The sequence below is a fragment of the Phoca vitulina genome, unplaced genomic scaffold, assembly GCF_004348235.1.
Source record: "Phoca vitulina isolate PV1807 unplaced genomic scaffold, GSC_HSeal_1.0 scaffold48, whole genome shotgun sequence".
In the NCBI taxonomy this organism is placed as follows: Eukaryota; Metazoa; Chordata; class Mammalia; order Carnivora; family Phocidae; genus Phoca; species Phoca vitulina.
In genome coordinates, this window is record NW_022589751.1 from 11,597,806 (window position 1) to 11,623,476 (window position 25,671).

The window sequence follows — 25,671 nt, forward strand, 5'->3', positions numbered from 1 at the left end:
CATCTGAGCCACCCAGGCGCCCCACTTTTACATTTTTAAAAAGTAATACAGACCTATAGTCAATTTACCCAAGAAAAATGTAAACATATGTTCACACAAAAACCTGCACACAAACATTAATAGCTGCTTTATTCATAATTGCCAAAAACTGGAAATAACTCAAATGTTCTTTAACTGGTAAATGGATAAACAAACTTTGGTGCATCCATGTAATAGAATACTACCCAGCCATAAAAAGGAATGAACACAACAACATGGATGACTCTCAAATGTGTTACACTAAGTAAGGGAAGCCAGATCCAAAAGGCTTTAATTGTATTATTCCACTTATATGACATTCTGGAAGAGGAAACTATAGGGGAAAACAAATCAGTGGTTGTCAGAGGATGGGATTGGGGGAGGGGTTCCGCAAAGAGAGAGTGAATATTGAAGGGTGATGGCACTATTCTTGATTGCGATACATGAATATGCATTTGTCAAAACTCATAGAACAGCACATCAAAAAGTGAATTTTACTATATAAATTTTAAAAATAAATTTATAAAAGTAAAAATAAAGTAACTGGCCCATGGTAAATTCAAACAATACAAGGAATTCGGTAAAAAAAAAAAAGTCTCCCTCCCAGAGCTTTATGGTGATAGAAAAAATCTGCATTTTGATTGCAGTGATGGTTATGTAAATCTACCCATGTGATAAAATGAGATAGAACTATACATATATTTTACACCCGTGCCAATTTCCTGCTTTTGGTATTATACCATAGTTAAGATGTAACCCCTGGGGAAAACTGTGTGAGGAGTAGGAGGATCTCTGTATTTTCTTTGCAACCTCCTGTTTATATATATTTTTTAAGTATCCCTAAACAAAACTTCCTATCTAGTCCTGCTCCCCAGAGGTGAACACTTAGAAATTTCTGGTGTATCTTCTGCATATTAATCTTTTATAAGTGTATATATGCACATCTACATTTAACTTTAGCTATTAATGTTTGTGTGCAGGTTTTTGTGTGAACATATGTTTTCATTTTTCTTGGGTAAATTGACTATAGTTCTGTATTACTTTTTAAAAATGTAAAAGTGGGGCGCCTGGGTCAGATGGTTGGGTGCCTGCCTTCAGCTCGGGTCGTGATCCCAGGGTCCCGGGATCGAGCCCTGCGTCGGGCTCCCTGCTCAGCGGGGAGTCTGCTTCTCCCCCTCCCTCAAACTGGCATATCATACATTGTTCTGCATCTCACTATTTTTCTTTTTTTAAGAGTTATTTATTTTAGAGAGAGAGAGAGAGGACAGGCAAGCACGAGTGGGGGTAAGGTCAGAGGGAGATGGAGAGAATCTCAAGCAGACTCCCTGCTGAGCACGGTGCCCATCTCAGGACACTGAGATCATGACTTCAGCGGAATTCAAGAGTCCCACGCTTAATCGACTGAGCCACGCAGGCGCCCCTCCCTATTTTTCAACTATTACTTTGGAGATATTTCCATATCACAAACCCATGAATCCCCATCATTCTTTTTTCCTGCTGCATAGTATTCCATCACCTAGTAGTGTCACAATTTATTATGGACATTTGGATCTTATTCATGGACATTTGGAACTTAAGAAGGAGTTGAACTTAAGTAATTAGGAAATTTTTAAAACCTAAAATGTCAACCAGACTTGAGACCAAATGCAAAGTTTTTACAGACTCAAGACTTGTCTCCGGCGTATCTTTTGACCAGAAGGGGGAAGGCAAGAGACAGGAGGAGAGGCAAAACGCTGGGAAATATCCCTGGCCAATGGGGAAGCAGTGGGGCCGACAGGGAATTACTGCCGGGTAGGAGCTCCCGGAGGGGCGCCCTACTGCTGGAGCAGGAGGCCGAGCTCCAAAGCCAAGCTTTCCTTAGGCTGCCGCTCAGATACACCGAAGTGTTTCGGGGATTATGCGTGGTGCAGTGATGCGTAGCCACCTCCGGCCTCCTGCGGGGACCCCCGGCGGGGGCAGGGTCTGAACCCGCATCGCCTCCAGCCCACGCTCGCAGGGGGCGCACACGTGGTGACCTGCCCGCGGCCGGGTTCCCGGCTCCGGCTCCTCCTCCCTCCAGATCTCGCTCTGTTCTCTGCAGTATCACGTGCAGCCGCGCCGGGTGCAGGATGGCGGCTGCGGCAACAGCGGTGGGTGTCAGGCTCCGGGACTGCTGCAGCCGAGGCGCTGTGCTCCTGCTCTTCTTCTCCCTGTCCCCTCAGCCCCCGGCCGCCGCCGCTTGGCTGCTGGGCCTGCGGCCCGAGGACACCGCTGGAGGCCGCGTGTCCCTGGAAGGGGGCACCCTGCGCGCAGCGGAAGGCACCAGCTTCCTCCTGCGCGTCTATTTCCAGCCCGGGCCCGCGGCGCCCGCGGCGCGGGTGCCCGCACCCACCCTTTCCCCGGGAGAGAACGGCACCGGCGACTGGGCTCCGCGGCTCGTGTTCATCGAGGAGCCCCCGGGAGGTAGCGGCGTGGCGCCCAGTGCTGTCCCCACGCGCCCCCCGGGGCCGCAGCGCTGCCGCGAACAGAGCGACTGGGCGTCCGACGTGGAGGTCCTGGGTCCCCTGCGCCCCGGAGGCGTGGCGGGTTCGGCTTTAGTCCAGGTGCGAGTGCGGGAGCTGCGCAAGGGCGAGGCAGAGAGGGGCGGCGCGGGCGGTGGCGGGAAGCTCTTCTCGCTGTGCGCCTGGGACGGGCGCGCCTGGCACCACCACGGCGCCGCCGGCGGCTTCCTGCTGCGCGTCCGCCCGCGGCTGTACGGTCCTGGCGGGGACCTGCTGACGCCCGCGTGGCTTCGGGCGCTCGGGGCGCTCCTGCTGCTCGCCCTGTCTGCCCTATTCAGCGGCCTGCGCCTGAGCCTGCTCTCGCTGGACCCGGTGGAGTTACGGGTGCTGCGGAACAGTGGCTCGGCCGCAGAGCAGGAGCAGGCGCGTCGCGTGCAGGCCGTGCGCGGCAGGGGGACCCATCTGCTCTGCACCCTGCTCCTGGGCCAAGCCGGAGCCAACGCGGCCCTGGCCGGCTGGCTGTACGCCTCGTTGCCGCCGGGCGTCGGGGGCACTGGAGAAGATGACGGCGAGGCAGGGATTCACTTCCCGTGGCTGCCGGCGCTCGTGTGCACCGGCGCGGTGTTTCTGGGCGCCGAGATCTGCCCCTACTCGGTGTGTTCGCGGCACGGGCTGGCCATCGCCTCGCACAGCGTGTGCCTGACCCGACTCCTGATGGCGGCCGCCTTCCCCGTGTGCTACCCGCTGGGCCGCCTGCTGGACTGGGCGCTGCGACAGGAGATCAGCACCTTCTACACGCGGGAGAAGCTGCTGGAGACGCTACGGGCCGCGGACCCCTACAGCGACCTGGTGAAGGAGGAGCTCAACATCATCCAGGGCGCCTTGGAGCTGCGCACCAAGGTGGTGGAGGAGGTGCTGACCCCCCTCGGGGACTGCTTCATGCTGCGCTCGGACGCCGTGCTCGACTTCGCCACGGTCTCGGAGATTCTGCGCAGCGGCTACACTCGCATCCCCGTGTACGAGGGCGATCAGCGGCACAACATTGTGGACATTCTGTTTGTCAAGGACTTGGCCTTCGTGGACCCCGACGACTGCACGCCGCTGCTCACCGTCACTCGCTTCTACAACCGGCCCCTGCACTGCGTCTTCAATGATACCCGGCTGGACACGGTGCTGGAGGAGTTTAAGAAGGGTGAGCAGTGGTCTATCTCCTCTCTCAGCTACTTCCCCCTTCAAAAGTATTCATAAACATGTGAAGTTTCAGGTGTGCAAAGCAACTCTCCTATGATAGCAAAAACTCAAGGAAGGCCCCACCTCTTGGTGGCTATTTTCATTTCACTTTTTCCTACCTTCCTTGCAGATGACTGAGCCCCAGGCTCTAACCTTTTACTTGGCTCACAAGATGTGCTATATGCCTCATTCATTCCCTTTCAGTATTTTTCAGGATCTAACAATTGCCAGGTATTGTGCAGGTTGGACTCGGGATAGTCCTTGGAGATCATTGGGTAGCTCCCCACCCAGTACAGGAGGATCCTCTACAGCCTCCGATAATAAGCAGCCTTCCTTTTAAATTCTTCCCAGGGCTGGAAACACAATCTCCCAGGCAAACTAACTCCATTGTTGGACAGCTCCAGCTGCTGATAATGTCTTTCTTACATGGAGCAGAAAGTTATGTCCCAGGAACTTCTCTCTGGGTCCTTTCTATCCTTTGAATCACACAGAGTAGTAAGCCCCAGACACCTTAGTGGTTCTTTTCCCTTATTTAACTTTCCCAGTACCCAGGTTGGATTAAAAATGGACCCAGATTAAAAGTTGACTAAGGCATCAAGGTCCTTGTACTTCTGGGAACTGGGGTTCCATGAGAGAGGGTGGATCTGGATGTGAGGAAATATTCTGGTAAAGGGAACCACTAGAAAATTCGCATATGCAAATGAATGGGGTTTCCTTCAGAGCAGTCACCACTCCACCCCTGTCATGTCTATAGCATATCTACTACCATCTGGGGTTTGCCTTTAGAAACTGTCTTCTGGAGTTGAGTACAATTCACTCAAGAAAAATCAGCCTGGATTCTTTAGGGTCAATCTTCTTGGGATTACACAATTTGACTGGTTCTCCTAGTTAACCAGAAGAACACTTGATTGTTCTTGAAAATCAAATCTACCTTCAAGAGTCACCATTGAGTGCAGAAGACTATCTCACAGACCCTGAAAACAATTCCAGGAATGAGTTGAGAACAGTGACATGGTGAGAATAAGTGTAGAACCTTCTAGAATGACCCATTTTGAAGGAGGCATTCATCTGTACATATGAGTTAGCATGTTTAGTAAAAACAGAACAAAAACATCAATCCCCTGACTTTAGAATCAAGCTTCAAATATAGCTTCCCTGTGGCTAGCAGGACATTTGGCATATCTTGACACAGCTTTTTGATTATCAAAAGTTCAGTCTCATTACTTTATCATCACAAGTACTCTTTAGGACTTTCATACAAAGAGAAATCTGGGGTCTTCCTCCTGCCACAATTTTTTTGGACAAATAAAATTGTGTTAAGCATCAAAGTGTAGCCTGAAAAGGGGGGCGGGGGGGAGGAGTTGAAAACCTATTTTCAGTCCCAGCTGTAGACTTCGTGTTGGTATCATGAGAATGGGAGGGAAATGTGTATATATTACAGTTGTTTTAGCCCAGTCTGGGCTGTTGTTTAACCCTTTTCCATCTGTCTCCCCCAAGTCCTTGCCTGACTCGATCCCACTGTACTCCTAGGTTCATCCATCCACTCTTAGAATTATTCTTACATTTTGTAAGACTGCTACAGAAGGCAGTCTTGGATCTGGGCATAAAAACTGTGAAAATTTATATATTAGTTTGCAAGGACTGCCATAACAAAATACCATAAACTGAGTGGCTTAAACAACAGAAGTTTATTTCCTCACAGTTCTGGAATCTGGAAGTCCAAAATCAAGGTGTCGGCAGGTTTGGTTTCTTCTGAGGACTCTCGTTTTGGCTTGCAGATGGCTGCCTTCTCTCTGTGTCCTTTCACGGTCATCCTTCAGTGTGTGTGAGCTCATTCCTGGAATCTCTGTGGTTATAATCATTTCTTCTTATAAAGACATCAGTCAGGTTGGATTAGGGCCCACCCTATCAGCCTGATTCTAACATAACTATCCCTTAAACGTGATAGTTAAGAGAGAGTGCAGTTAAGATAGTGTCTCATTGTCATGTGCTACTGGAGGATATTTTTCATGAAACTCCTATAAACTTATTCATGCATTCGTTCATTTACTATTTATTGAGTACCTATGGAGTAGGCAATAGGTGAGACAATAACAGTGCCCTTAGAAAGTTAACAGTCTACAAGGGTGTACCATGTCAGAATAAAGACAGTCTTCAGAAGCAGGAATTGTGTCTCACTAACCTTTGTATCCTTCGCACCTTGCACAGTGCCTTGCACATAGTAGGCTGCTCAAAAAAAGTCAGTACTGATCTGAAATGAGTCCTGCTGCAGAATTTCTAAATCTGGTCTGAAAAAGGCTTGTCTGTGTTCTATCAGTAGTCAGTTTGTAGTTAGCTAGATCGCTCAAGAGAAGCTGGGAATTACGGCGCACACCATGCCAACGAAGAGATTTCCACATCCCTTCAGAGCCTTGCTCCTTCCTCAAGGTGTGCTCCAGAAACCAGCAGCATGGGCTTCACCTCAGACCTTGTTAGAAATGCAGAATTTCCTACCTCATTTTAAATCCACTGAATGAAAATCTGCATTTTAACAAGCGCCCAGGTGACTCATGTGTACATTAAAGCCTGAGAAGCATTGCCTTCAGCGAACCCTTATTAATAGTGATTGGTAGATTTACTTAGAATAAATACAAGGAATAAGTATCAAGTTGAGTGTTCTCTGGCTTCATGCCATATAACACAGTGGTCATTTTCTATACACGTTGTGTTTGCACCATAGGTTAGGAAAGGAAAGCCGAGTTGAACTACTTTTCTTTACCTTTAAAAATAACTTTTAAAGTAAGTCGTAAAAGCCCTTCTGTTTCCCTCACTTCTTTGCATCTCAAGTAACTAAACAAACCCCTTAGGAGGTAGGGGAGGAAAATGATAAATAGGAACAATTACCATTAATTGAGCAACAGCTCTGATAGGCACCCTGCCAAGCCCTTTACATACTCAGAATAACCCTCCTGGGTGGACATTATCAACTCCATTTTATACTAAAAGAAGAAACTAAAGCTCAGATCCATTACTTGACTTATTCAACTCCCCACAGTTGATAACTGAATTGTGATTTGAACTAGATCTGCAAGACCCTAAAGCCTGTGCTTTTCCCACTACACCAGTCTCATTCCATCCTCTACCTTAGAACTCCTGCCACCCACAGGGTTCAAAGCCAGCCTTTCACCTCTGGCTTGCTGCCTCTGGCTGATTTACCTCTAGTTTTCATAGGTTAGAAATGGAGCTTTTATAATTACAGTGATTGCTAACATGTATATTGCATTTTACAAAACATTTCTACCTATCTTCTCTTATCTGATCCATAAAACAACTCTGCAGTTACAGGTGAGGAACCCAAGACCCAGAAAGGTTACTTGGCCTATCTAAGACCATCACTAAGCTAGTATTCCAAGGCCCAGATTCAAACCCAGGTCATGTGACTCCAAAGGTCTTACCCATATGGGATTTTACCTCTTTACTTCTTATGAGCTCCAGGTCTTTAGAAATGGGGAAAAGGAAAAAGGTCTTTCTAGCTAGCATGCTAGCTTTACTAAAAGGAACAGTATTTCTCCCTACTGGACTGTGAGCTCCTTAAGGGCAGACAATGAATCTTACTTATTTTGTATTCTCAGGACAAGCACAGCGGCCACCATGACAAGGGGATGAATAGAATATTTATTGAATGAATGGTTTTAAGTAGCTAATTTCTACTGTATTTTTTATGTTTGAGTGAGGTGAACCCAAAGTATAGGATAATTAGTGTTGTTCCATTGACCATAACCAACCTCTCCTCTTCCCAGATTCTCTACCCTAGTCAGCAGCACCACTGCCCTGCCAGTCTCCCAGGCGAGAAAGCTCCCCTTCACCCCACACCCTCATCCTACTAATCACTGATTTGTCTGTTGAGTTGCCATCGACTAGGTGGCTTCAACAACAGACGTTTATTTTCTCACTGTTTAGAGGCCAGAAGTCCAAGATCAAGGTTCCACCTGATTCAGTTTCTGGTGAGGGCTCTCTCCCTGGCTTCTCAGTACATCCTCACATGGCCTTTCCTCGGTACGTGTATACAGAGAGAGTGAGCTCTGGTCTCTTCCTTGTATAGCAGTCCTGTTGGCTGAGGGCCCCACCCTTGGGATCTTATCTAACTTAAATGATTTCCTCAGAGGCCCCACTGGGGGGAGGGAGGTTAGTGCTTCAACATATGAATTTGGGTCAGGGGAGAGAGACATTCAGTCTATAACAATGACTGAAGTCTGCCAGAAATTTGCCAAAATTGCATCAAAAATATTTCTTGTATCTATATATGGTATAGTCCACTCTTTCACTCAGGTGAGTCATTGAATTTATTGAAGAAATAGTTGCTGTGTATCTGTTGTTTCGGCATGGTGGAGAACATACAACAGTCCTGTCTGCATAGGGCTTTCATTCCAATGGGAGAGACGAAAATTAAACAAATGAGATAGTGATTAAGAGCATAAGCTTTGCTGCCAGACTGCCCGAACTGCATCCTGGTCTCGGGACAGTTACTTAACTGTCTGTTTTGTTAGCTATAAAATGAGGATAATAACGGTATTTACTTATAGGGTTGGTTGAAATAATAAGATACTTTTGCATTATACTGCTTATTTAGTAATTGTCATTATAAATGCTAAATAAATGTTCGCTAAGATTCTTAAATATAAGCACAAACCTATTACTCTTTTGTGCAAATGCCTCCTAAGAAATTTCGCTTCTTCTAATTTTTGTCTCCCTCCAATCTGTCCTCTCCCTTGCCACTAGAATAATCTCCGGTGACGTCATCCCCTGCACAAAACGCTTCTGCTCTCCCCCCACTGCCTGCAGGATGAAGTCAAAGCTGTGCACTCCTGACCTGCTCCCTGCCTTCCCCTCCAGGCTCATCCCTCACCACTCCCTACCTCAGCTCCCTGCTCGGGCAACATTGAATTTCACAGCCACACGGCTATTGCCTCTGTCCCTTTCCCCATGCTGTCCTCTTTCTCAGGAACATGCATTGCCTGATTAATCCCTACTCCAGCTCCTCTGGGAAGCTTCTGTAAAGCCCAGTTTGAGCCAACTTAATTGTCCCATATCTCTCTTATTGAATTAACAGCTCGCATGATTCGTTTTGCTTATTAGTGCTGCGCACCCACAGAACAAGCCAGAGACTATCCTATCTGTCTTTGTAGCTGTAACACCTAACAACGGATAGGGCACATGATAAGTTTTCAGTAAGTGCTTGCTGAATGACTAAATGAATAACTGAAGGAGTTAAACTTTAACAGAAAGGATCTGCACAGCTCTGTAGTAAATGCATCATTAATGATCTCCAGCCAATCATTGTGGGCCATGCAGGACAAAGGCACATTTTAAGTGTTAGAAGAAAAGTGTTGTATATATGGTTTCTCCACTTTTTTAGGTACATCTATTTATTGTAACAATTATTGATCCCTTGTGTTGAAAGCACTGTGCTAAGAGTTGGATGTATGAGATACAGTCCCTGCTCCCAAAGAGCCTACAGCCTGATAGGAGAAGAGTGTTCCCCTTTGAAAAGCAGGAGGCAGGCTGGACTCACCTTTCTCCCCACCCCCCACTTCAGCAACGTTACAATTCACAAGTCATGTTTCAGCATGTAGCATGTGGATAAGACAGACCTGTATATAAATCATTAACACAAAAGTGATACAACAGAAATATAAAAATGCAGTGAGAGCATGGAGAAGAGAGTGACTATGGTTAGGTTTTTGGCTTTTATAAAATTTTTACTGAAGTTTGTAAGTTTCTGTACTACATATTCAGTATAGAAAACTGAAAAATATAGAACAGTAGACAAAGCATGGAAATCACCTGAAGGTAATCATCCCACTATCCTGAAATAATAACTCCTAATATTTTGTCATATTAAAAAATATAGCACCCATAGTAACCTTAATCAAATTCTTAAAAAGAAAATAAAGAGAAAAATGCATGGTCTTGCCTTCTTCCATTAATAAAATATCCCATTCTAATCCCAAGAGTGATTTTTTTATATGGTGATAATTATTTTCACTGTAGTCTCCTTGGGAGTGAGTCCCATAATTTGGGAAGACTGATTTATAAAATGGAGCCCTAAAGATTTGTTGAACTTAATTTCTACAGTTTACTCTGTTTATTAGACTGTTTTTAGGAGAAAACCAACAGAGAATAGGGAGAAGGAATAAAGATGCGTTCTGAAGTCAATGGCCTCTGGGTGCTATTGCTCTAATGTTTAACAGTTAAACAACTTGGCTCTGCCGGGTTAGTAACACCATCTTCCTAAACAAAACACCTCATAATGCACATAATGTTGGATTATTCTATCTATAGGCCCATCATGGCTGTAAAATAGCTTATTGCAGTTTTCATACTCAGTCTTTGTTCATTCATTCATTGATTCATTCATTTATTTAGTAAATATTGAACTTCCGCTTTAGACCAGGCACTGTACTAGGCCCTGGGAATACAGTGGTGAACAAGACAGACATAGTGGAGCTGAAAAGGTATCCTCTTCAATCTTTGGTTCTACCGCATGGGATCTGTTGCTTAAAAGACATCCAGCTAGCCAATAAATGCTCCTGGCATAGACACACAATGTAACATTTTCACTGAGGAATAATCTGGTTCAAAAGTCAGTGTTTTGCTTTATCACTCCAAATTCTGGTGTGATACTTTAGCAGGAAGAATAATCATCCCATTGCTTAGTTCTATAAAAAGCTGCCAAAATATTAGTGCTACATTTTTTTGTCTTTCGTAAAATAAAAAATTATTTTCACTCAAAGTTCTATTTCACTGATAATAATTAGATGTAATAGGTTTAAAAACATGTTAAACATTGCTAAATAATAATTAGTAGAATTTAGAATGTTTACCTTCTAAACAGTAATTAGAGCAAATGGTAAACAAAGCATAGCCCATCATGTACAGGGAGGCAGAACAAAAATAAACAAGAAAAAGTAGAAATAATTAGATATACAAGGCGTTAAATTGCTGATTTATATTTCTTTCTGTAGACATTTTTATTATGATTATGTGGTATTGTTCTGAAATAATTTGTTCTCAGCCTGACAAAAGAAATATGAGGTAACAATAGAATCTGAGCTGGAAGGGGCACTGAAAAACCTGACCGAGAGTCTAATTCACGCTTTCATTTTTAGATTTAGTTATCTTTTCCAGCATGTAACAGCCTTCATTGTCAGACTTTTTATCTAATCTAAATCCCACAGGCTGCAGTTAAATTCCATTTCCTCGTTTTATCATCCTTGGTGAGTCCTCTCTTATTTGAAGAATATGGTAGCTCACCTCAATTCCATTTTTTAACAACAAATACATTGGGTTGTGTTTCTGGACCCCTTAAAGCATTTGGGTATCAAGGCGGGGGGTGGTATCTGTGGATGTTCCTAATACTTTCTTAAACTGGTTTACCTCTAGGCCCAATAAGACCTTTCATAACAACTCTTCCAATTCTCTTTATTGTCTGCTGTCTCTTCCTTTCCAAATTGGGATTCTTCTCAATTCATTCTTCTTTCCTTTCTCCCTCCCTACCTCCCTTCCAACCTCCCTCTTCACCTTCCTTCCTTCCTCCCTCCCTCCCTCTCTCCCTCCTTCCCTCCCTTCCTTCCAAATGACATTATTCTGTGTCAGGCCTCCTGCCCTCCTGGTGCTTGCCATGCAGTAGAAAGATCTACATTAACCAATAAATAATTACAAGTGGTAACAAGTGATTTGAAGAAAAGGTAGAGAGAGGCATGAGAGCATATAATAGGGGCCCTGACCTGGTCCTGTGGGGAAGGATAGACTCCTCCCCCCTCCCCAAGTGATATTTGAGCTGAATCCTAAAGGGTGGCAAGAAGGAGTTTCCCAGAGGAAGAGCTTTCCAGGGGAAGGGGGCAGACGTGCAAAGGCTTTGAGGAAAGGGGGCAGTGTGGCTGTCATGTGGGTTCCTGGGCCATTTAATATCCGTTAGGGAAAGTGCCACCTCTGCTAGCCAACCTTCCCTCTAACCCTAGTGACTGTGTGGGCAGCCGAGTTCAGGAATATTCACTGAGGGCATGGCTACCAGGGCTCTGGGAGATGGATGCAGATTTAAATATGGGAAAGAGCCTGCCCTCCAGGAGCCTGAAAGGAGGAAGGTCCCTGATGGAAAGGGTACCGGGCAGCCTGGCAGGTAGGCAAGAGCATCCAGACATCTGTGGGGAAGGCAGAAGGGAGAAATTCCCTGGAAGGATCTGGGAAAATTCTCTGAGGAGAAGGATTTTGACAAACAATTATGAAGGGAAAGGGCGTTCCAGCTGAGGCAGGAGACTGAACTAGAAGAATAAAGGCAGAAAAGAAGCGGACGCCACATTTGAATGCTGGAAGGCAACGATCTTAATGCTTTTCTTCGAGTAAAATGGGGAACTAGGCAAAATGAGATATTTGTCAAACATAATTTCTGTTCTCTCCAAAGGCCAAAGCTATATATTTTAACCATTTTTGGTGGTGATATTTCTAAAATGTTTTATGCCCATTCTTGCCTTCCTTAGGAAAGGATCCTAAATATAACCTAATCTTTTCTTGATGACGCAGGAGGGTGGTCATGCGAATGTAGTTATTTTATGCTGTGTTATAAAGCCATTCGTTGTCTATTTTTTTCTGTCCCCTGGTTATCAGCTGCTAGTTCTCTTTGAGTCGGCCTCGAGCCAACCCCTCCCCCCACCTCACTCATCACAAAACCACTCTTTCTGTGTGTCTTTCAGAGCCTCTATTTACTGAGAAATCAAGTAAATATACGTGTTGGGAATTGTGTGCCTGCTATACAATAAGCTCCAATAAATATTAGTTGAATAAATGATTAATTAGGCTTTGACTGGGAGCCTAGGGCATGGGGTTGGTGTATGGACCTGGGGTAGTTCCTTCTGGGACCAGATTTAAAGCTGTGAAAACTCAGATCTCCAGACAATGGGTCGTTACTCTGCTAATTTTGCAGTGTTGCTTAGCAAGCCAAACTGCCAACCAGCTCAGATCCTAGTGACTAACAACTATTTTTTCATGCCCTGGTAATACTGGTTACCATGGTGCTCTGGGTGACACAGTTGGCTTTTTTATAATTGCCTTTAGGGGCGCCTGGGTGGCTCAGTCGTTAAGTGTCTGCCTTCGGCTCAGGTCATGATCCCAGGGTCCTGGGTTCGAGCCCCACATCGGGCTCCCTGATCAGCGGGAAGCCTGCTTCTCCCTCTCCCACTCCCCCTGCTTGTGTTCCCTCTCTCGCTGTGTCTCTCTCTGTCAAATAAATAAAATCTTTAAAAAAAAAAAAAAAAAATATATATATATATATATATGTAATTGCCTTTAGTGGCTCAAGAAATTTTTTTGTGAGAAGTGTATTGATTATTCTATTTTGGATGAAGTAGAGCAAGATAATTACTACAAAGTATAGCCTTTTTTCATAAACTAGAGAAAAGGACTTTTGTTTTTCCAAATCAAGGTGGTTGCTACAGGACTGGTAGGGACGGTAACATTTTTGTGTTTCTCTTCCTGATCTGATAGAAAGTAATTTGATTTGTTTGTATAGATAAAAAAAAAAAAAATCTAGCATGTGTCAAGGCATCTTTTTCTCATCTTATTCCAATGGAATTCTTCAATATTAACATATAAATTGTGTGCCTGGTATTGAGTTCACAACCCTTTGTAAATGCAAGAGGCTTATAACTGTTGGCACTGTTAAAATTCTGGTATACATCACAAAGAATCATCCTGTAAAGCAAACTGTTTTTGTAGCCGAGGACTGTTTAGACTTCTAAAAGTAGAGAATTTTAGGGGTGCCTTTGTGGCTCAGTCGGTTAAGCGTCTGACTCTTGATTTCGGCTCAGATCACGATCTCAGGCGTGGAGCCTGCTTAAGATTCTCTCTCTCCCCCTCTGCACCCCCCTCTAAAAAAAAAAAAAAAAATAGAGAATTTTAGGACCTTGGAGGTCACCTGGTCCCATCCTTTAATTTTAAGGTGGAGGAAACTGAGGCCCAGAAAAGACAAATAATAAAAATAGCAATGATAATCCCTTATAGTTAATCTTTACATTTGCAAAGAACTTTCCCAAACAGTTAACTCCTTTTGCACCACCATGCATGTGAAGTCAGTAGCATTTTTTCCCTTTTCGTATATGAGGCACCTGCGATCTGGAGACATGAGTATCCTGCTCAGTGTTAGTGACTGAGGCAGAATCAGAGGCCACATCTGTGACTTGCTGCCTCAGGCCACGGAGTCCTAGACACCTGGGCTCAGATCCCGGCTTCTTTGTTTACTAGCTGTGTACTAGGGCAGGTGACTCTACCACTCTGACTGAGGCTTATCTCCCTTCCCAAAATGGGAATAATGATACTACATTGTAAGTTTACTGCAAAGGCTAAAGATAATGCCTGTACTACACCACATTCAAGACACTCCACCATTTGCCTTCTACCTTATTGATCTAATGACACAAATTGTATCTAGTTAGTCAGTTAGTATAACAAGTGCTTTCTCTGATCCAACCCATGTAAATGTGACTGGACATAATGAACAGAAGTGAGAGCTGTTTACTTTGGACAAGTGATTATTTCTCTGAGTCTCCGTTTTCTCATTCATATATTAATAATACCAATCCCCATTTGGCAGAGATATGATGAAGACTAGAGGTTAATGTGTGCACCCTCTGAACAATAGGTATGGCAATTACCCCTAGGGCAAAAACTGGAAAATGGGGTGAATGTTGATCTGTGCTCTCAGGAGTCAGCTTGGTTTAGATCAGAAACAGTGGGGAGAACATTGGAGTAGCTGTTGGCTGTTTTTACCAGAATGATAACCTTCAAAAGGGTGGGTTTTAAGGTCACCTCTGGAGTCTGACCTACTTAAATAGAGCCCCTGAGAGCCACACTTCTTTCCTCCCTGGGACCAACCTAGTTCGGCCAGAGCCTCTGGACTGGCCCAGAACTGTATGATCTCTAGGCAACTTAGGCCAGGGTTATTTGCCTTTCAGTGTCTTTCTTCATGTCTGAGGTTGGTTCATGACCTGCGAATGTCACCATCAGTCAAAGCTTAGCTAGATCACTCTGGGTCATCATGGTGATTTTTTTAAGCTGAGGATCCTGGTTATGTTTAGCCTGAACCTAGAGAGACACAAACTGGCCCCATGGGCTGCCTCTAAGACCAGCTCTCAGTCTGAGAGGCCTGAAGTTCAAGGATCCAGTCTCGTTTAGTTGTCTTGGAGCTTCCCACAAACCCCAGGTGGGTGGGTCCTGTTCAGTTCCCTGAGTTCAAATATTGGCTCTACCATTTATTAGCTGAGTATCCTTGGACCAATTGTTGTTTTGGGGGATAAACGCAATCCATTTAGGGTAGTGGGAAAGAAGGCAAGATATATACCAAAAAACCATGGAGGCCTTTAATGGCAGCAAGAAGACTTCAGAAATGATCCTTCCTGGGAACTGGTACATGTTACTGAAGTGGGGAATAAGCTCATAAATGCTGTTTGGGGGCAGTCAGTCTGGTTTTTTGTGGATAGAATGGATTGGAGTTGGAGAAAACAAAAGGAGGATTGGTTAGGATATTAGTGCAGTTGTCCAGGATGTGATGAGGACATGGAAATTAAGGACTGTGCACTTGCAATTGGAATGGAGAAAACCTCTGAGACTTCATTACCTTCTAGACGTTCCTTCTCAGGCTCCTTTACTGGTTCCTCCTACATCATATTCACTGATGTATCCTCAGCACTTGGTGCAGGGCCTACCCATATCAGATGCTCAAGTATTTGTTGCAGGAATGTTGCATTTCTATGACCTCTAAATGTTGGAACACCCCAGGGCTCAGAAATGGATCTCTTTGTCTAGTCTCACTCCTGTGATTATTTCTCCCAAATGATTATTTCTCATTCTCCCAAAGATATCATCAACTCTGGACTTCTATTTCCAGCTACCACTTGACATTCCACTTGGAGGTCTGAAAGGCATCCCAAACTTAAACTGTCCAAAACTAAGCTTCTGCTATTGGTGCCATACTGACTCCTCATACAATATTTCCAAACTCTGTAAATTGCTACTCTGGCCCAAACTTCTCTTTTGCTCTTGCCCCACATCCAATCCCTCATGTAGGCTCTGCTTTCAACAGATCCAGAGAATCTGCTTATATCTCACCACCTCCCCTACCTCCCAGCCAAGCCACAGCCCATCTCTCACTTGGATGACTGCCAGAGCTTCATATGAGGTCTCTGTGCTTCTACTTCTGCCCACTTTATGTCCATTCCTAACACAACAGCTAGGAAGAGCCTTTTAAAACATAAGTCAGATCACATCACTCTTTTGTCAAAACACACACACACACACACACACACACACACGTGAAACTGTACAATGGCTTTATCTCGCTCAAAGAGCCAGGTCCTTACAGAGGCCTTGCAGGCTTTATCACAGGTGCACCAACCACCCCTTCCCTGACCTTGGCTCCTACTACTGTCCTCTCCCACACTCAGCAGCTACCCCACTGGCATCCTTGCTATTCCTTAAGCACATCAGTAGTACTTCCAACTAAGGGCCTTTGCTTCTTGTTCTACTGCAAAAGGTGTCCCCGAGATACCCACAGGGCTCCCCACCTCACTGCCTTCAGATCTTTACTCAAATACCACTTTCTCAGGGACTTCATCCCTGCCCTCCCTTACCTAAAATTGTAACACCCACACACTTCCTCATTGCTCTACCCTGCTTTCTTTTTCCCCTTAGAGCTGTGATGTAGATTTTACGTATTTCTTTGGCTTATTATCTCTCACCCCAAGTTACTAGAATGTAAGCTACAGAAGGGCAATGATTTTGTCCAGTGTGTTTATTGCTGAATTTCTAGTGCCTAGAATAGTGCTTGGTACATAGCAGGCATTTAATAAATACTTGTTGATAAAATGAAGGAAGAAAAGGCAGATTGCAAGAATGTGGGGATTTTGTTTCCTAATAGGAACAAAGGAAAAGGAAGTAAAAAGTGACTCCTGAGTGATGACCCTGGGTAACTAGAAGGTTGATAGTGCCACTTACTATAGGGAAGAGGCAGGAAGAACGAGGATAATGGCCCTTGATCATGTGATCCTATTGAGATAAGTGATTTTGACAAGACAAAGAGACAGCTCAGGCAAAATGTTTAAAACAGGATGGGAGATCAAAGTAGACACGATGCTGAGATATAAATTGAGTCCTCAGGGGAGAGGTGGTGGTGATATTTCAAGTGATGGGCTCTGCTGGGATCTGTAATCAAGAAGAGGGGAGCAGAGGATCAAGGACTGGAGCAGAGACTCTTAACTGCCCAGTGGAGACACCTGAAGGAGTTTTAAACATCCCAGTGCCTGGACTGCACCCCAAGCCAGTTAGATCAGAACTTCTGCGAGTGGCATACAGGTAATCAATAGGTTTTAAAGCTCCCCAGGTGACTCCCACTTGCAGCCAGGGTTGAGAATCACTGAGCTAGAGCCTTTGAGATGTATTTATCTTTAGGTGAGGATGAAGGAATCCACAGTGGAAACAGAAAAATAACAGTCATAAGGGTGGGAAGGAAACCAGGGTCCTGACCAGTTCTCCTACTCAGATGTGCAGAAGAACCACCTGGAAATCCTGAGGACATGCAGATTCTGACTCAGACTGAGGGGATGGGGCTGAGCTGCCACAGCTCTCACGAGCTTCCCCCTAACGCCAAGTCTTCTGGTCCGGGGGCCACACGTTGAGTAGCAAGTGTCAGAAGCAGTGCTTCTCGAACTTCAGTGTGCGTGAGAGTCACCTGGGATACCATTGAAACAGCTGTCTGGACTGCACCTCACCGCCAAGTCCTGATTCTGGGTGTCAGAGGTGGTACCTGAGAACGTGCATTCTGAACAAGCACCCAGGTGAGGTTCAGTGCTACTGCTCCCAGGAACACACCTGGAGTTCAGGGCACTCTCCAGGGTAGACGGTTCCCAAGACCAAGGTAAGAAAGAAGAGGCACTCGATGCTGTCTACTAAATGAATAAAAGATGCTGCAGGGATACCAGGGAGAATAAAAAGGTAGCAAATGTCAATGTATTTTACAAGGTGAAGGTCATAAGAGAGGCAAAACCCATAAAACCATAAAATGATTTCTGCTTTCCTTAGTTCTCTATTTCCAAGCAATTATGCTTTTGTCTTAGCTTCTAAATTTTATCTTGGGAACAGTTACCTTAGCAAAGTGCTGTAGCTATTTTTGAAAGAGAAAAGAAGCAAATCAATTATTTGCTTTTTTTTTTTTTCCAAGGCATATGCTAACAGAGGCCTTAGGAGGTCTTCTCTGTGATGTGCCTAAACCATCTAGAGGCTATATTTATTAAAAACCCTTGGAGAATATTTCCACTTCTTCCAACACTGAAATATAGTTGTGGTATTGCCACCGCTTGCTGACTTTCTGTCTCCTTAAAGCAGTTTCCAACCTCAGCACTATTGACATTCCTTGTAGTGGGGCTGTCCTGGGCATTGCAGGATGCTTAGCTGCATCTCTGGCCTCTCCCCACTAGATTCCAGTAGCATTCCCCGCCCCAAGTGTGACAACTCAAATTTGCCTCCAGCCATTACCAAATGTCCCCTCAGGGTGGGGGTGGGGGACATCGAACCAGCCCAGTTGAGAACTGTTGCTTTATTTTTTATTTTTTTTAATTTAATTTTATTATGTTATGTTAGTCACCATATAATACATCATTAGTTTTTGATGTGGTGATCCACGATTCATTGTTTTCGTATAACACCCAGTGCTCCATGCAGTACGTGCCCTCCTTAATACCCATCACCAGGCTAACCCATCCCCCCACCCTCTCCCCTCTAAAACCCTCAGTTTGTTTCTCAGAGTCCATAGTCTCTCATGGTTCATCTCTCCCTCCGATTTCCCCCCCTTCATTTTTCCCTTCCTTCTCCTAATGTCCTCCATGCTATTCCTCATGTTCCACAAATAAGTGAAACCATATGATAATTGACTTTCTCTGCTTGACTTATTTCACTTAGCATAATCTCCTCCAGTCCCATCCATGTTGATGTAAACATTGGGTATTCATCCTTTCTGATGGCTGAGTAATATTCCATTGTATATATGGACCACATCTTCTTTATCCATTCATCTGTTGAAGGTCATCTCAGCTCTTTCCACAGTTTGGCTATTGCGGACATTGCTGCTATGAACATTGGGGTGCATATGGCCCTTCTTTTCACTACATCTGTGTCTTTGGGGTAAATACCCAGGAGTGCAATTGCTGGGTCATAGGGTAGCTCTATTTTTAATTTTTTGAGGAACCTCCACATTGTTTTCCAAAGTGGCTGTACCATCCATTTTTGCCATTCTAACGGGTCTAAGGTGGTATCTCAAATGTGGTTTTGATTTGAATTTCCCTGATGGCTAATGATGATGAATATTTTTTCATGTGTCTGTTAGCCATTTGTATGTCTTCTTCAGAGAAGTGTCTGTTCATGTCTTCTGCTCATTTTCTGACTTGATTATATGTTTTTTGGGTGTTGAGTTTGAGAAGTTCTTTATAGATCTTGGATACCAGCCCTTTATCTGTAGTGTCATTTGCAAATATCTTCTCCCATTCTGTGGGTTGCCTCCTTGTTTTGTTGACTAAACAAGGAGAGAACTGTTGCTTTAAAAGCAATGCCTGGGGGCGCCTGGGTGGCTCAGCCATTAAGCATCTGCCTTCGGCTCAGGTCATGATCCCAGGGTCCTGGGATTGAGCCCCACATCGGGCTCCCTGCTCAGCGGGAAGCCTGCTTCTCCCTCTCTCACTCCCCCTGCTTGTGTTCCCTCTCTCGTTGTGTCTCTCTTTGTCATATAAATAAATAAAATCTTTAAGAAAAAAAAAAAAAGCAATGCCTGAAAACCTAGTTGCCCTTCTAAGAAATGTGACGTGTAGTTTGGGTGTGTTGATGCCCAGGGTGATGAGATAGGCTACTTCCAGAAACCAGTACTAGGACCACCCTTTGGATTTGGGGGACAAGAGAAGTAAGTGACTAGTTTGACTTTCAGTACTGGGAAATTTTATTGACCTGAGTGAGACACACCAAGAGCCTAATAGTGTAGCTCCTCAAGCTTGTCTCAGAGGTGATTGGTACAAAAGCTACAAGAAACCCCTTTTCAAGCTCAGCATTAAACAGTCAACACTCACTCTGCCCAAAGTCAACCAAATGCCATAACCACCACATCATATGAGAGACCGCACTCATCAGCTTGCTACTACAACTACCCTTTGTTCCAGGAGGTTCTTTTCTGTCTTTTAGTAAGTACTTAGCATCTGGCAACTTAAACCAGGTGCACCAAAGGAACCAGGATGTTACTAGACATCTCAGTGCCTGTTTTTCTTTCTCATTAGTAAGTCATCTGACAGATAACCAGAGTGCCAGAGCCTGAAAACCAGTGGTTTTCAAGCTTTACCCTGCAGCAGAACTAGCCATAGAGCTTATTAAAATCACAGATCACTGGGCACAACCCCTGAGATTCTGATTTACTAGGGGTGGGGTGGGTCCTGAGAATTTGCATTTCTAACTAAGTTCTCTAGTGATGTTGATGCTGCTGGTCCAGGGAGCACACTTTGAGAACCATGACTATAAGCCAACTCGTAGTGCTCAACCTTGGCTGAGCATTAGCATCATCTGGGGAATATTTTAAACTATTGATGCCATGGCTCCACCCCAAACTGTTGACATTAGAATCTCTGGGTGTGGGATAAAGTCTTTAAAACATCAAAGCTTGTCAGATGATCGTAACATACAGCCAGTGTTGGCAGCCATTGAACTAGTGAAATGCATTCCAAAGCATTGGGCTTGGAGGATCTCATGTTTAATGGAGGACTATAATATGACTTCATCCCAGAAAGGTGTGACTGACCCCTTATGCTTCACTGAGGATTGAGTTCCAACCAAAACCATCCTAATGCTGTGGTCCAAGCAAGACCCAGGCCATAGGTATATATTCTCTACTTTGTGTCTCATCAGGGTGTAGACAGCATCGAAGCTAGAGACTGTAAATCAGAGGCTGAGAGAAAGTAGTCCAGGCTGGAGGGAAGCAAACCAACGCTTAAGGAGCTCACAGCTGCTAGAATCCAGGGAAGTCAACCATCAGGACAGAGTTGGGGCTTCTGCTGAGACTGGACACCAGGAACACGGCAGGGATTCAAGCCAGAGGCCAGAGCATCTGTAGTTACCAGTTCAGAAGTAGAACACCAGTAGACCCAGAATAAAATATACTCTTTACAACAGAGACAAATGTAGCCTTAATTTTTAGAAAGTGAATTGCCATAAAATCCACTGTGTCTATATTGTTCAACTCAGCTCACAGATTTCCCATCTGTTGGTGTTCAGTGCCACAGTAGTTTGGTCCAGGGACATAGTACCTCATAAAGCAGTAGCATTCATGAATTTTCTATGTAAAACATTACCTTTTCCCTCATTATATCTTAATGAGATCTTTGTTCTTAGATTCTTTCCTCCCAGCTGTGACAAACCCTCATCCCTGCTCACCTTCTCCACCGTCACATAAATTGATAAGATGGTGCCCTCTCCCCCTTTCCTGTTCTCCTGATGGCCTCGCCTGTGCCCACTTTTGGTCTCTGCCACATCCTAGAGCACAAAATGACAAGTACTCTAAACTAGCATTTTGCCAGCATCGCCATCTGTGTCCAAACCAGTATTGCTCTTATATTTTCAACCTATTCTCTTTTTATGAAACAGTTCCTATTTTTACTCACCCACTGACTTCCTGTTCATTCAAGCACTGGTTTTTGTTTTTCCTTGTTCCAAATGGCTTTAATAACAGCTTTATTGAGATAAAATTCACATACCATAAAATTCACCCTTTTAAGGTATACAGTTCAGTGGACCATCGATTGTACACCCATCACTATCTAATTCTAGAACATTTCATCACTCCAAAAGAAATCCCACAGTTTTTCCCCATCCCCTTCTTCCTCTAGCTCCTGGCAATCACTAATCTACTTTCTTTCTGTATAGATTAGCCTATTCTGGACATTTCATATAAATGGAACTACACAAGGTGTGGCCTCTTGGGTCTAGCTTCTTTCATTCAGCATGATGTTTTCAGTTTGTCCGTGTTATAGCATGTTCCCCTACTTCATTCTCTTTTTATGGCCAGACAATATTTCACTGTCTGGATATACCACGTGTTATTCATCCTTTTGTCAGTTGATGCACATTTGGATTGTTGTGACTGTTAAGCTTTTAAGAATAATATGAACCTTTGTGTACACATTTTTGTGAGGACATATGTTTTCAGTTTGCTTGGGTGTTTACCGAAGTGTATACCCATATATGGATTCCGTAGAATTGCTGAATCACATGATAATTTATGTTTAAGGTTTTGAGAAACCTCCAAACTTTTCCAAAGCAGGTAACCCATTTTACAATCCCACCAACAATGTCTAAGGGTTCCAATTTATCCACATCCATATCAACATTTGTTACTGTCTTTTTTATTATAGCCATTCTGGTGGGTGTGACGCGGTATCTCATTAGGGTTTTGATCTGCATTTTCCTAATGATGAAGATGCTAAGCATCTTTTCATGTGCTTATTGGACAATTGTATATCTTCCTCAGATAACTGTCTAGTCCCATCCTTTCCCAGTTTTTAATTGAGTTGTGTTTTTATGAGTTGTAAATTTTCTTTATATATTCTGGATACAAGCTCCCTGTCAGATATAGGATTTGCTGGTATTCCGTTAAATACGTTCTAAAAGTATTCTAAAGTCCAGTTGATCTGTTTTTTTCTTGGTTGCTCGTGCTTGTGGTGTCTTACCTAAAAAAACATTTTCTACTCCAAGGTCACAAAGATTTTATCCTATGTTTTCTTCTGAGAGTTTTATAGTTTTCACTCTTCCATTTAGGCATTTGATCCATTTTGAATTAACTTTTGTGTACAGTGCAAGGTAGGCATCCAGCTTCGTTCTTTTGCACATGGATATCCACTACTTATGGAGCTCTTACTCTGTGCTGGGTGTTATTCTTAGATTCTGGGGAAATGGAGATTAAGTAGAACATAGCTGTTGCCCCCCAGAAAGCTTACCATCATAGTAGGGGAAATAACTTAGAACAATAGCATGGTGAAATTATGCCTGGCTCCTGGGGTGGATATAGCAAATGGTAGCTGCTATAATAATAATAATAATAATAATAGTAATAATAATAATAGTAATAATAATAGCTATTATTGTTGTTATAAATGCCAAAGAGAGGTTTGTACAAAGTGCTGTGGCGGGAAGGAGTGACTACATTTTCCCTGTCTCAAGACGGACTTCACTGGAAACCACCCCCAGCCCTTCTGAGGCCTAGGAAGCAGAAGGGTACAGGGAGATAGGTCTCTTAAAGGGCAGCTTTTTGAGAGAAGATGGACCTCAGGTCTATGTGTCATGAGCACAGCTGGTTTCTGAACAGAGGTTATGTGAACAGGGTTATGTGATTTCTGATTCTGATTCCTATTTCAGTCTGTACCCAAGAAAGAACGACTTCCTTCATTTGTCTGTAGATCTCTGTAGGCATTTGAGGTGATCAGAAAGGCTGATTGTGAATTGCAAAATATTTCTAATAGATTACGTAAGTGTATTGTCTTGAATATTATATAATTAGGACTTTTTTTTTTTTTTTTAAATCTCTATTCCCTGGCGGTCACAGAGTGGACGTCCTCAAATTGGCCTTATGAAGTGTAGACCAATGGTTGATTTTCACATGGAAGTTATGGCACTCTGTGAAGCATCATAAAATCTTAATTTATTTAATCCCAGTACATGAACTAATCTCTTAGTGGCAGAAGTATGGCTGTATTACATATATTCTGAGCTCAACACTACAAAAATTATCCAATTATAGAAAATAATTTTAAGAACTCACTTTTCCAAAAGTTCCATCATACTAGTCAATTGTTTTGTCATCTGTTAGCACCGTTAGCAGGAAAGTGAGAACAGGTGCCATAAGTTTAAGAACAATGTGTTGAGGAAAAACCCTTTAAATTGAGCACATTCTAACAATTAACATAATCTAATTTAAGCTACAAAGTACAGTTGCAGTTGTTTCAAAGAAGGATAATTTTAGAACCACTGATGTAGAGTTTAAATTTTAACTTAAACACATTGTATTTTATCAAAAAATAAAGGTTTTAATGTCTCGTTGTAATATCATCTATTGTATCAACTATGGATTTTCGTTCAGTTTAGTTCAGTTCATCAGGCATTTATTTGGCTTCCTGTTATGTGGAGAGTACCCTATCTTAGTGTATATCCTGAAGGAGCTTATGGCCTGAGGAAAAAACATGGTGCAGTAGAGGACACACACATTGCTAGTTATGAGAAGCAGCAAATTGTGACAAATGCTCTGATGGAGTTATCAAGGGTCTCAAAACACAGGCAAGGAGAGATTGGTTCCGATTTAGATGGGGCAAATCTGGTAGGACTTTCTTGAGGAGCTAGCCCCTGAGCTGGAACTTGAAGAGTGGAGATGGAGTGGGAGGGGACCGTGTGCACAAAGCATTAGAAAGTACACGTGGACAAAGTGGGGAAGTGAAGGTAACACGGTGCACCCATAGTATCAGATGAGTAGGGGATGGAGCAGGGCATTTTGCTGTCTTGATAATGCCAAACCAATGCGTCTCGATTTGATTCCGTGCATACTAGGGAAACTTGGAGGACTTTTGAGCAGGGCAGTGGCATGATCAGACCAGTTTGGAGACAGTTGAAAGACAGGTTGAAGGTGGAGAAGAAATTAGAGACCATTCTTGAGTGATACAAATCCCATCTTTCCAATTAAAATTCTGATAGGTAGCTATTTTGTGATTTGAAGTATCTGATACAGAAGTTCACGTGTATAATTTTAATGGTTAATTATGCCTCCAGCAAACTGACTACTCCTTTTAACTGATATTTTTAGCAATGCCCAAGCTTATAAAGGGTAACACTGATAAAGTGTGAACTTCCTTTTTTTTTTTTGGCAAGCATAACTTCTAAGTCAGTACTCTAGATTTTCCCGTTAAATGTCTCTCAGCCAAGGAAAAGAACCACCTAGATTTATGTTTTAGAAATAGGACCAGGAAATTTGTTTATCAGCAGATAAAAACAAACCAAGGTGAAGCAGGATTGCAGGACTGTTAGGTAAGACTCAGTCCCTACTTTGGGACTGAATCCAGTTACCTGGGTTTGCAATCCAGCTGTGCCACTTCCAGGCTATGTAAGTTTAGGCATGTTTCTTAACCAATCTGTGCCTCAGTCTTTTCATCTATAAAGTGGGGATAACAACAGTACTTATCTCAGGGGTTGTTATGAGGATTGGATGAATCAATACACACAAAGTGCTCCAAATAGTGCCTGAATCATTATGAGAGTTCAATACACATTAACTATTATTATTCGGTTGTTGGACAATAAAAATTCACTGCCTGCCGGAGACCCATTACAGTCTACAAAGCACTTTGACGCACCCGCTAGGTCATCTGAGCCCCACAATGACTGTATGGCTATTGGTTATCCTAGTTGCCATTACTGCTCACAAACCACCCCAAAACTTAGAAGCATAAAGCAATGGCCGTTCTACTATGCTCACAGATTCTGAGTTGGGAATTTGGACGAGGTACCGCAGGACGAGCTTCTCTCTGCTTCACAGCGTCTGTGCCTGAAGCCGAGGACTGGAGTGGCTGGGGAGGCTTCCAGCGGGTGGCGCTGGATCTGCTGAGATTGCAGACCCACTGCCAACACAGCTTCTCCACTCACCCGTCTGGCGCTGCGGTGGGATGGCAGGAAGGCCAGGCTCAGCTGCAACTGTCACCTGCGCACTCACACTTGCGTGTGCCCTCTCCACCGTGTTGGCCTCAGACTTCTTAGAGCATTTCTCCAGCAGAAGCCACATGCCTTTTGTGACCTTGTCTCAGAAATATCCTTGCAGACGCTTCCCTGTCCTCTGTTGGTTAAAGCAGTAACA

The 25,671-nt window shown here is 43.8% G+C and overlaps 1 protein-coding gene across 2 annotated transcripts in view; it reads left to right on the plus strand.

Annotated features, from left to right (window-relative positions):
* The first annotated feature begins 1,751 nt into the window (after positions 1-1,751).
* Positions 1,752-25,671, plus strand: part of CNNM1 (cyclin and CBS domain divalent metal cation transport mediator 1) — a 59,480-nt gene continuing 35,560 nt past the window's right edge. For both annotated transcript variants that reach the window (XM_032432361.1, XM_032432362.1), the window contains exon 1: positions 1,752-3,690. In XM_032432361.1, coding sequence (XP_032288252.1) covers positions 2,127-3,690 — 1,564 coding nt within the window. In that variant the 5' untranslated portion in view covers positions 1,752-2,126. The remainder of the gene's footprint in view (positions 3,691-25,671) is intronic.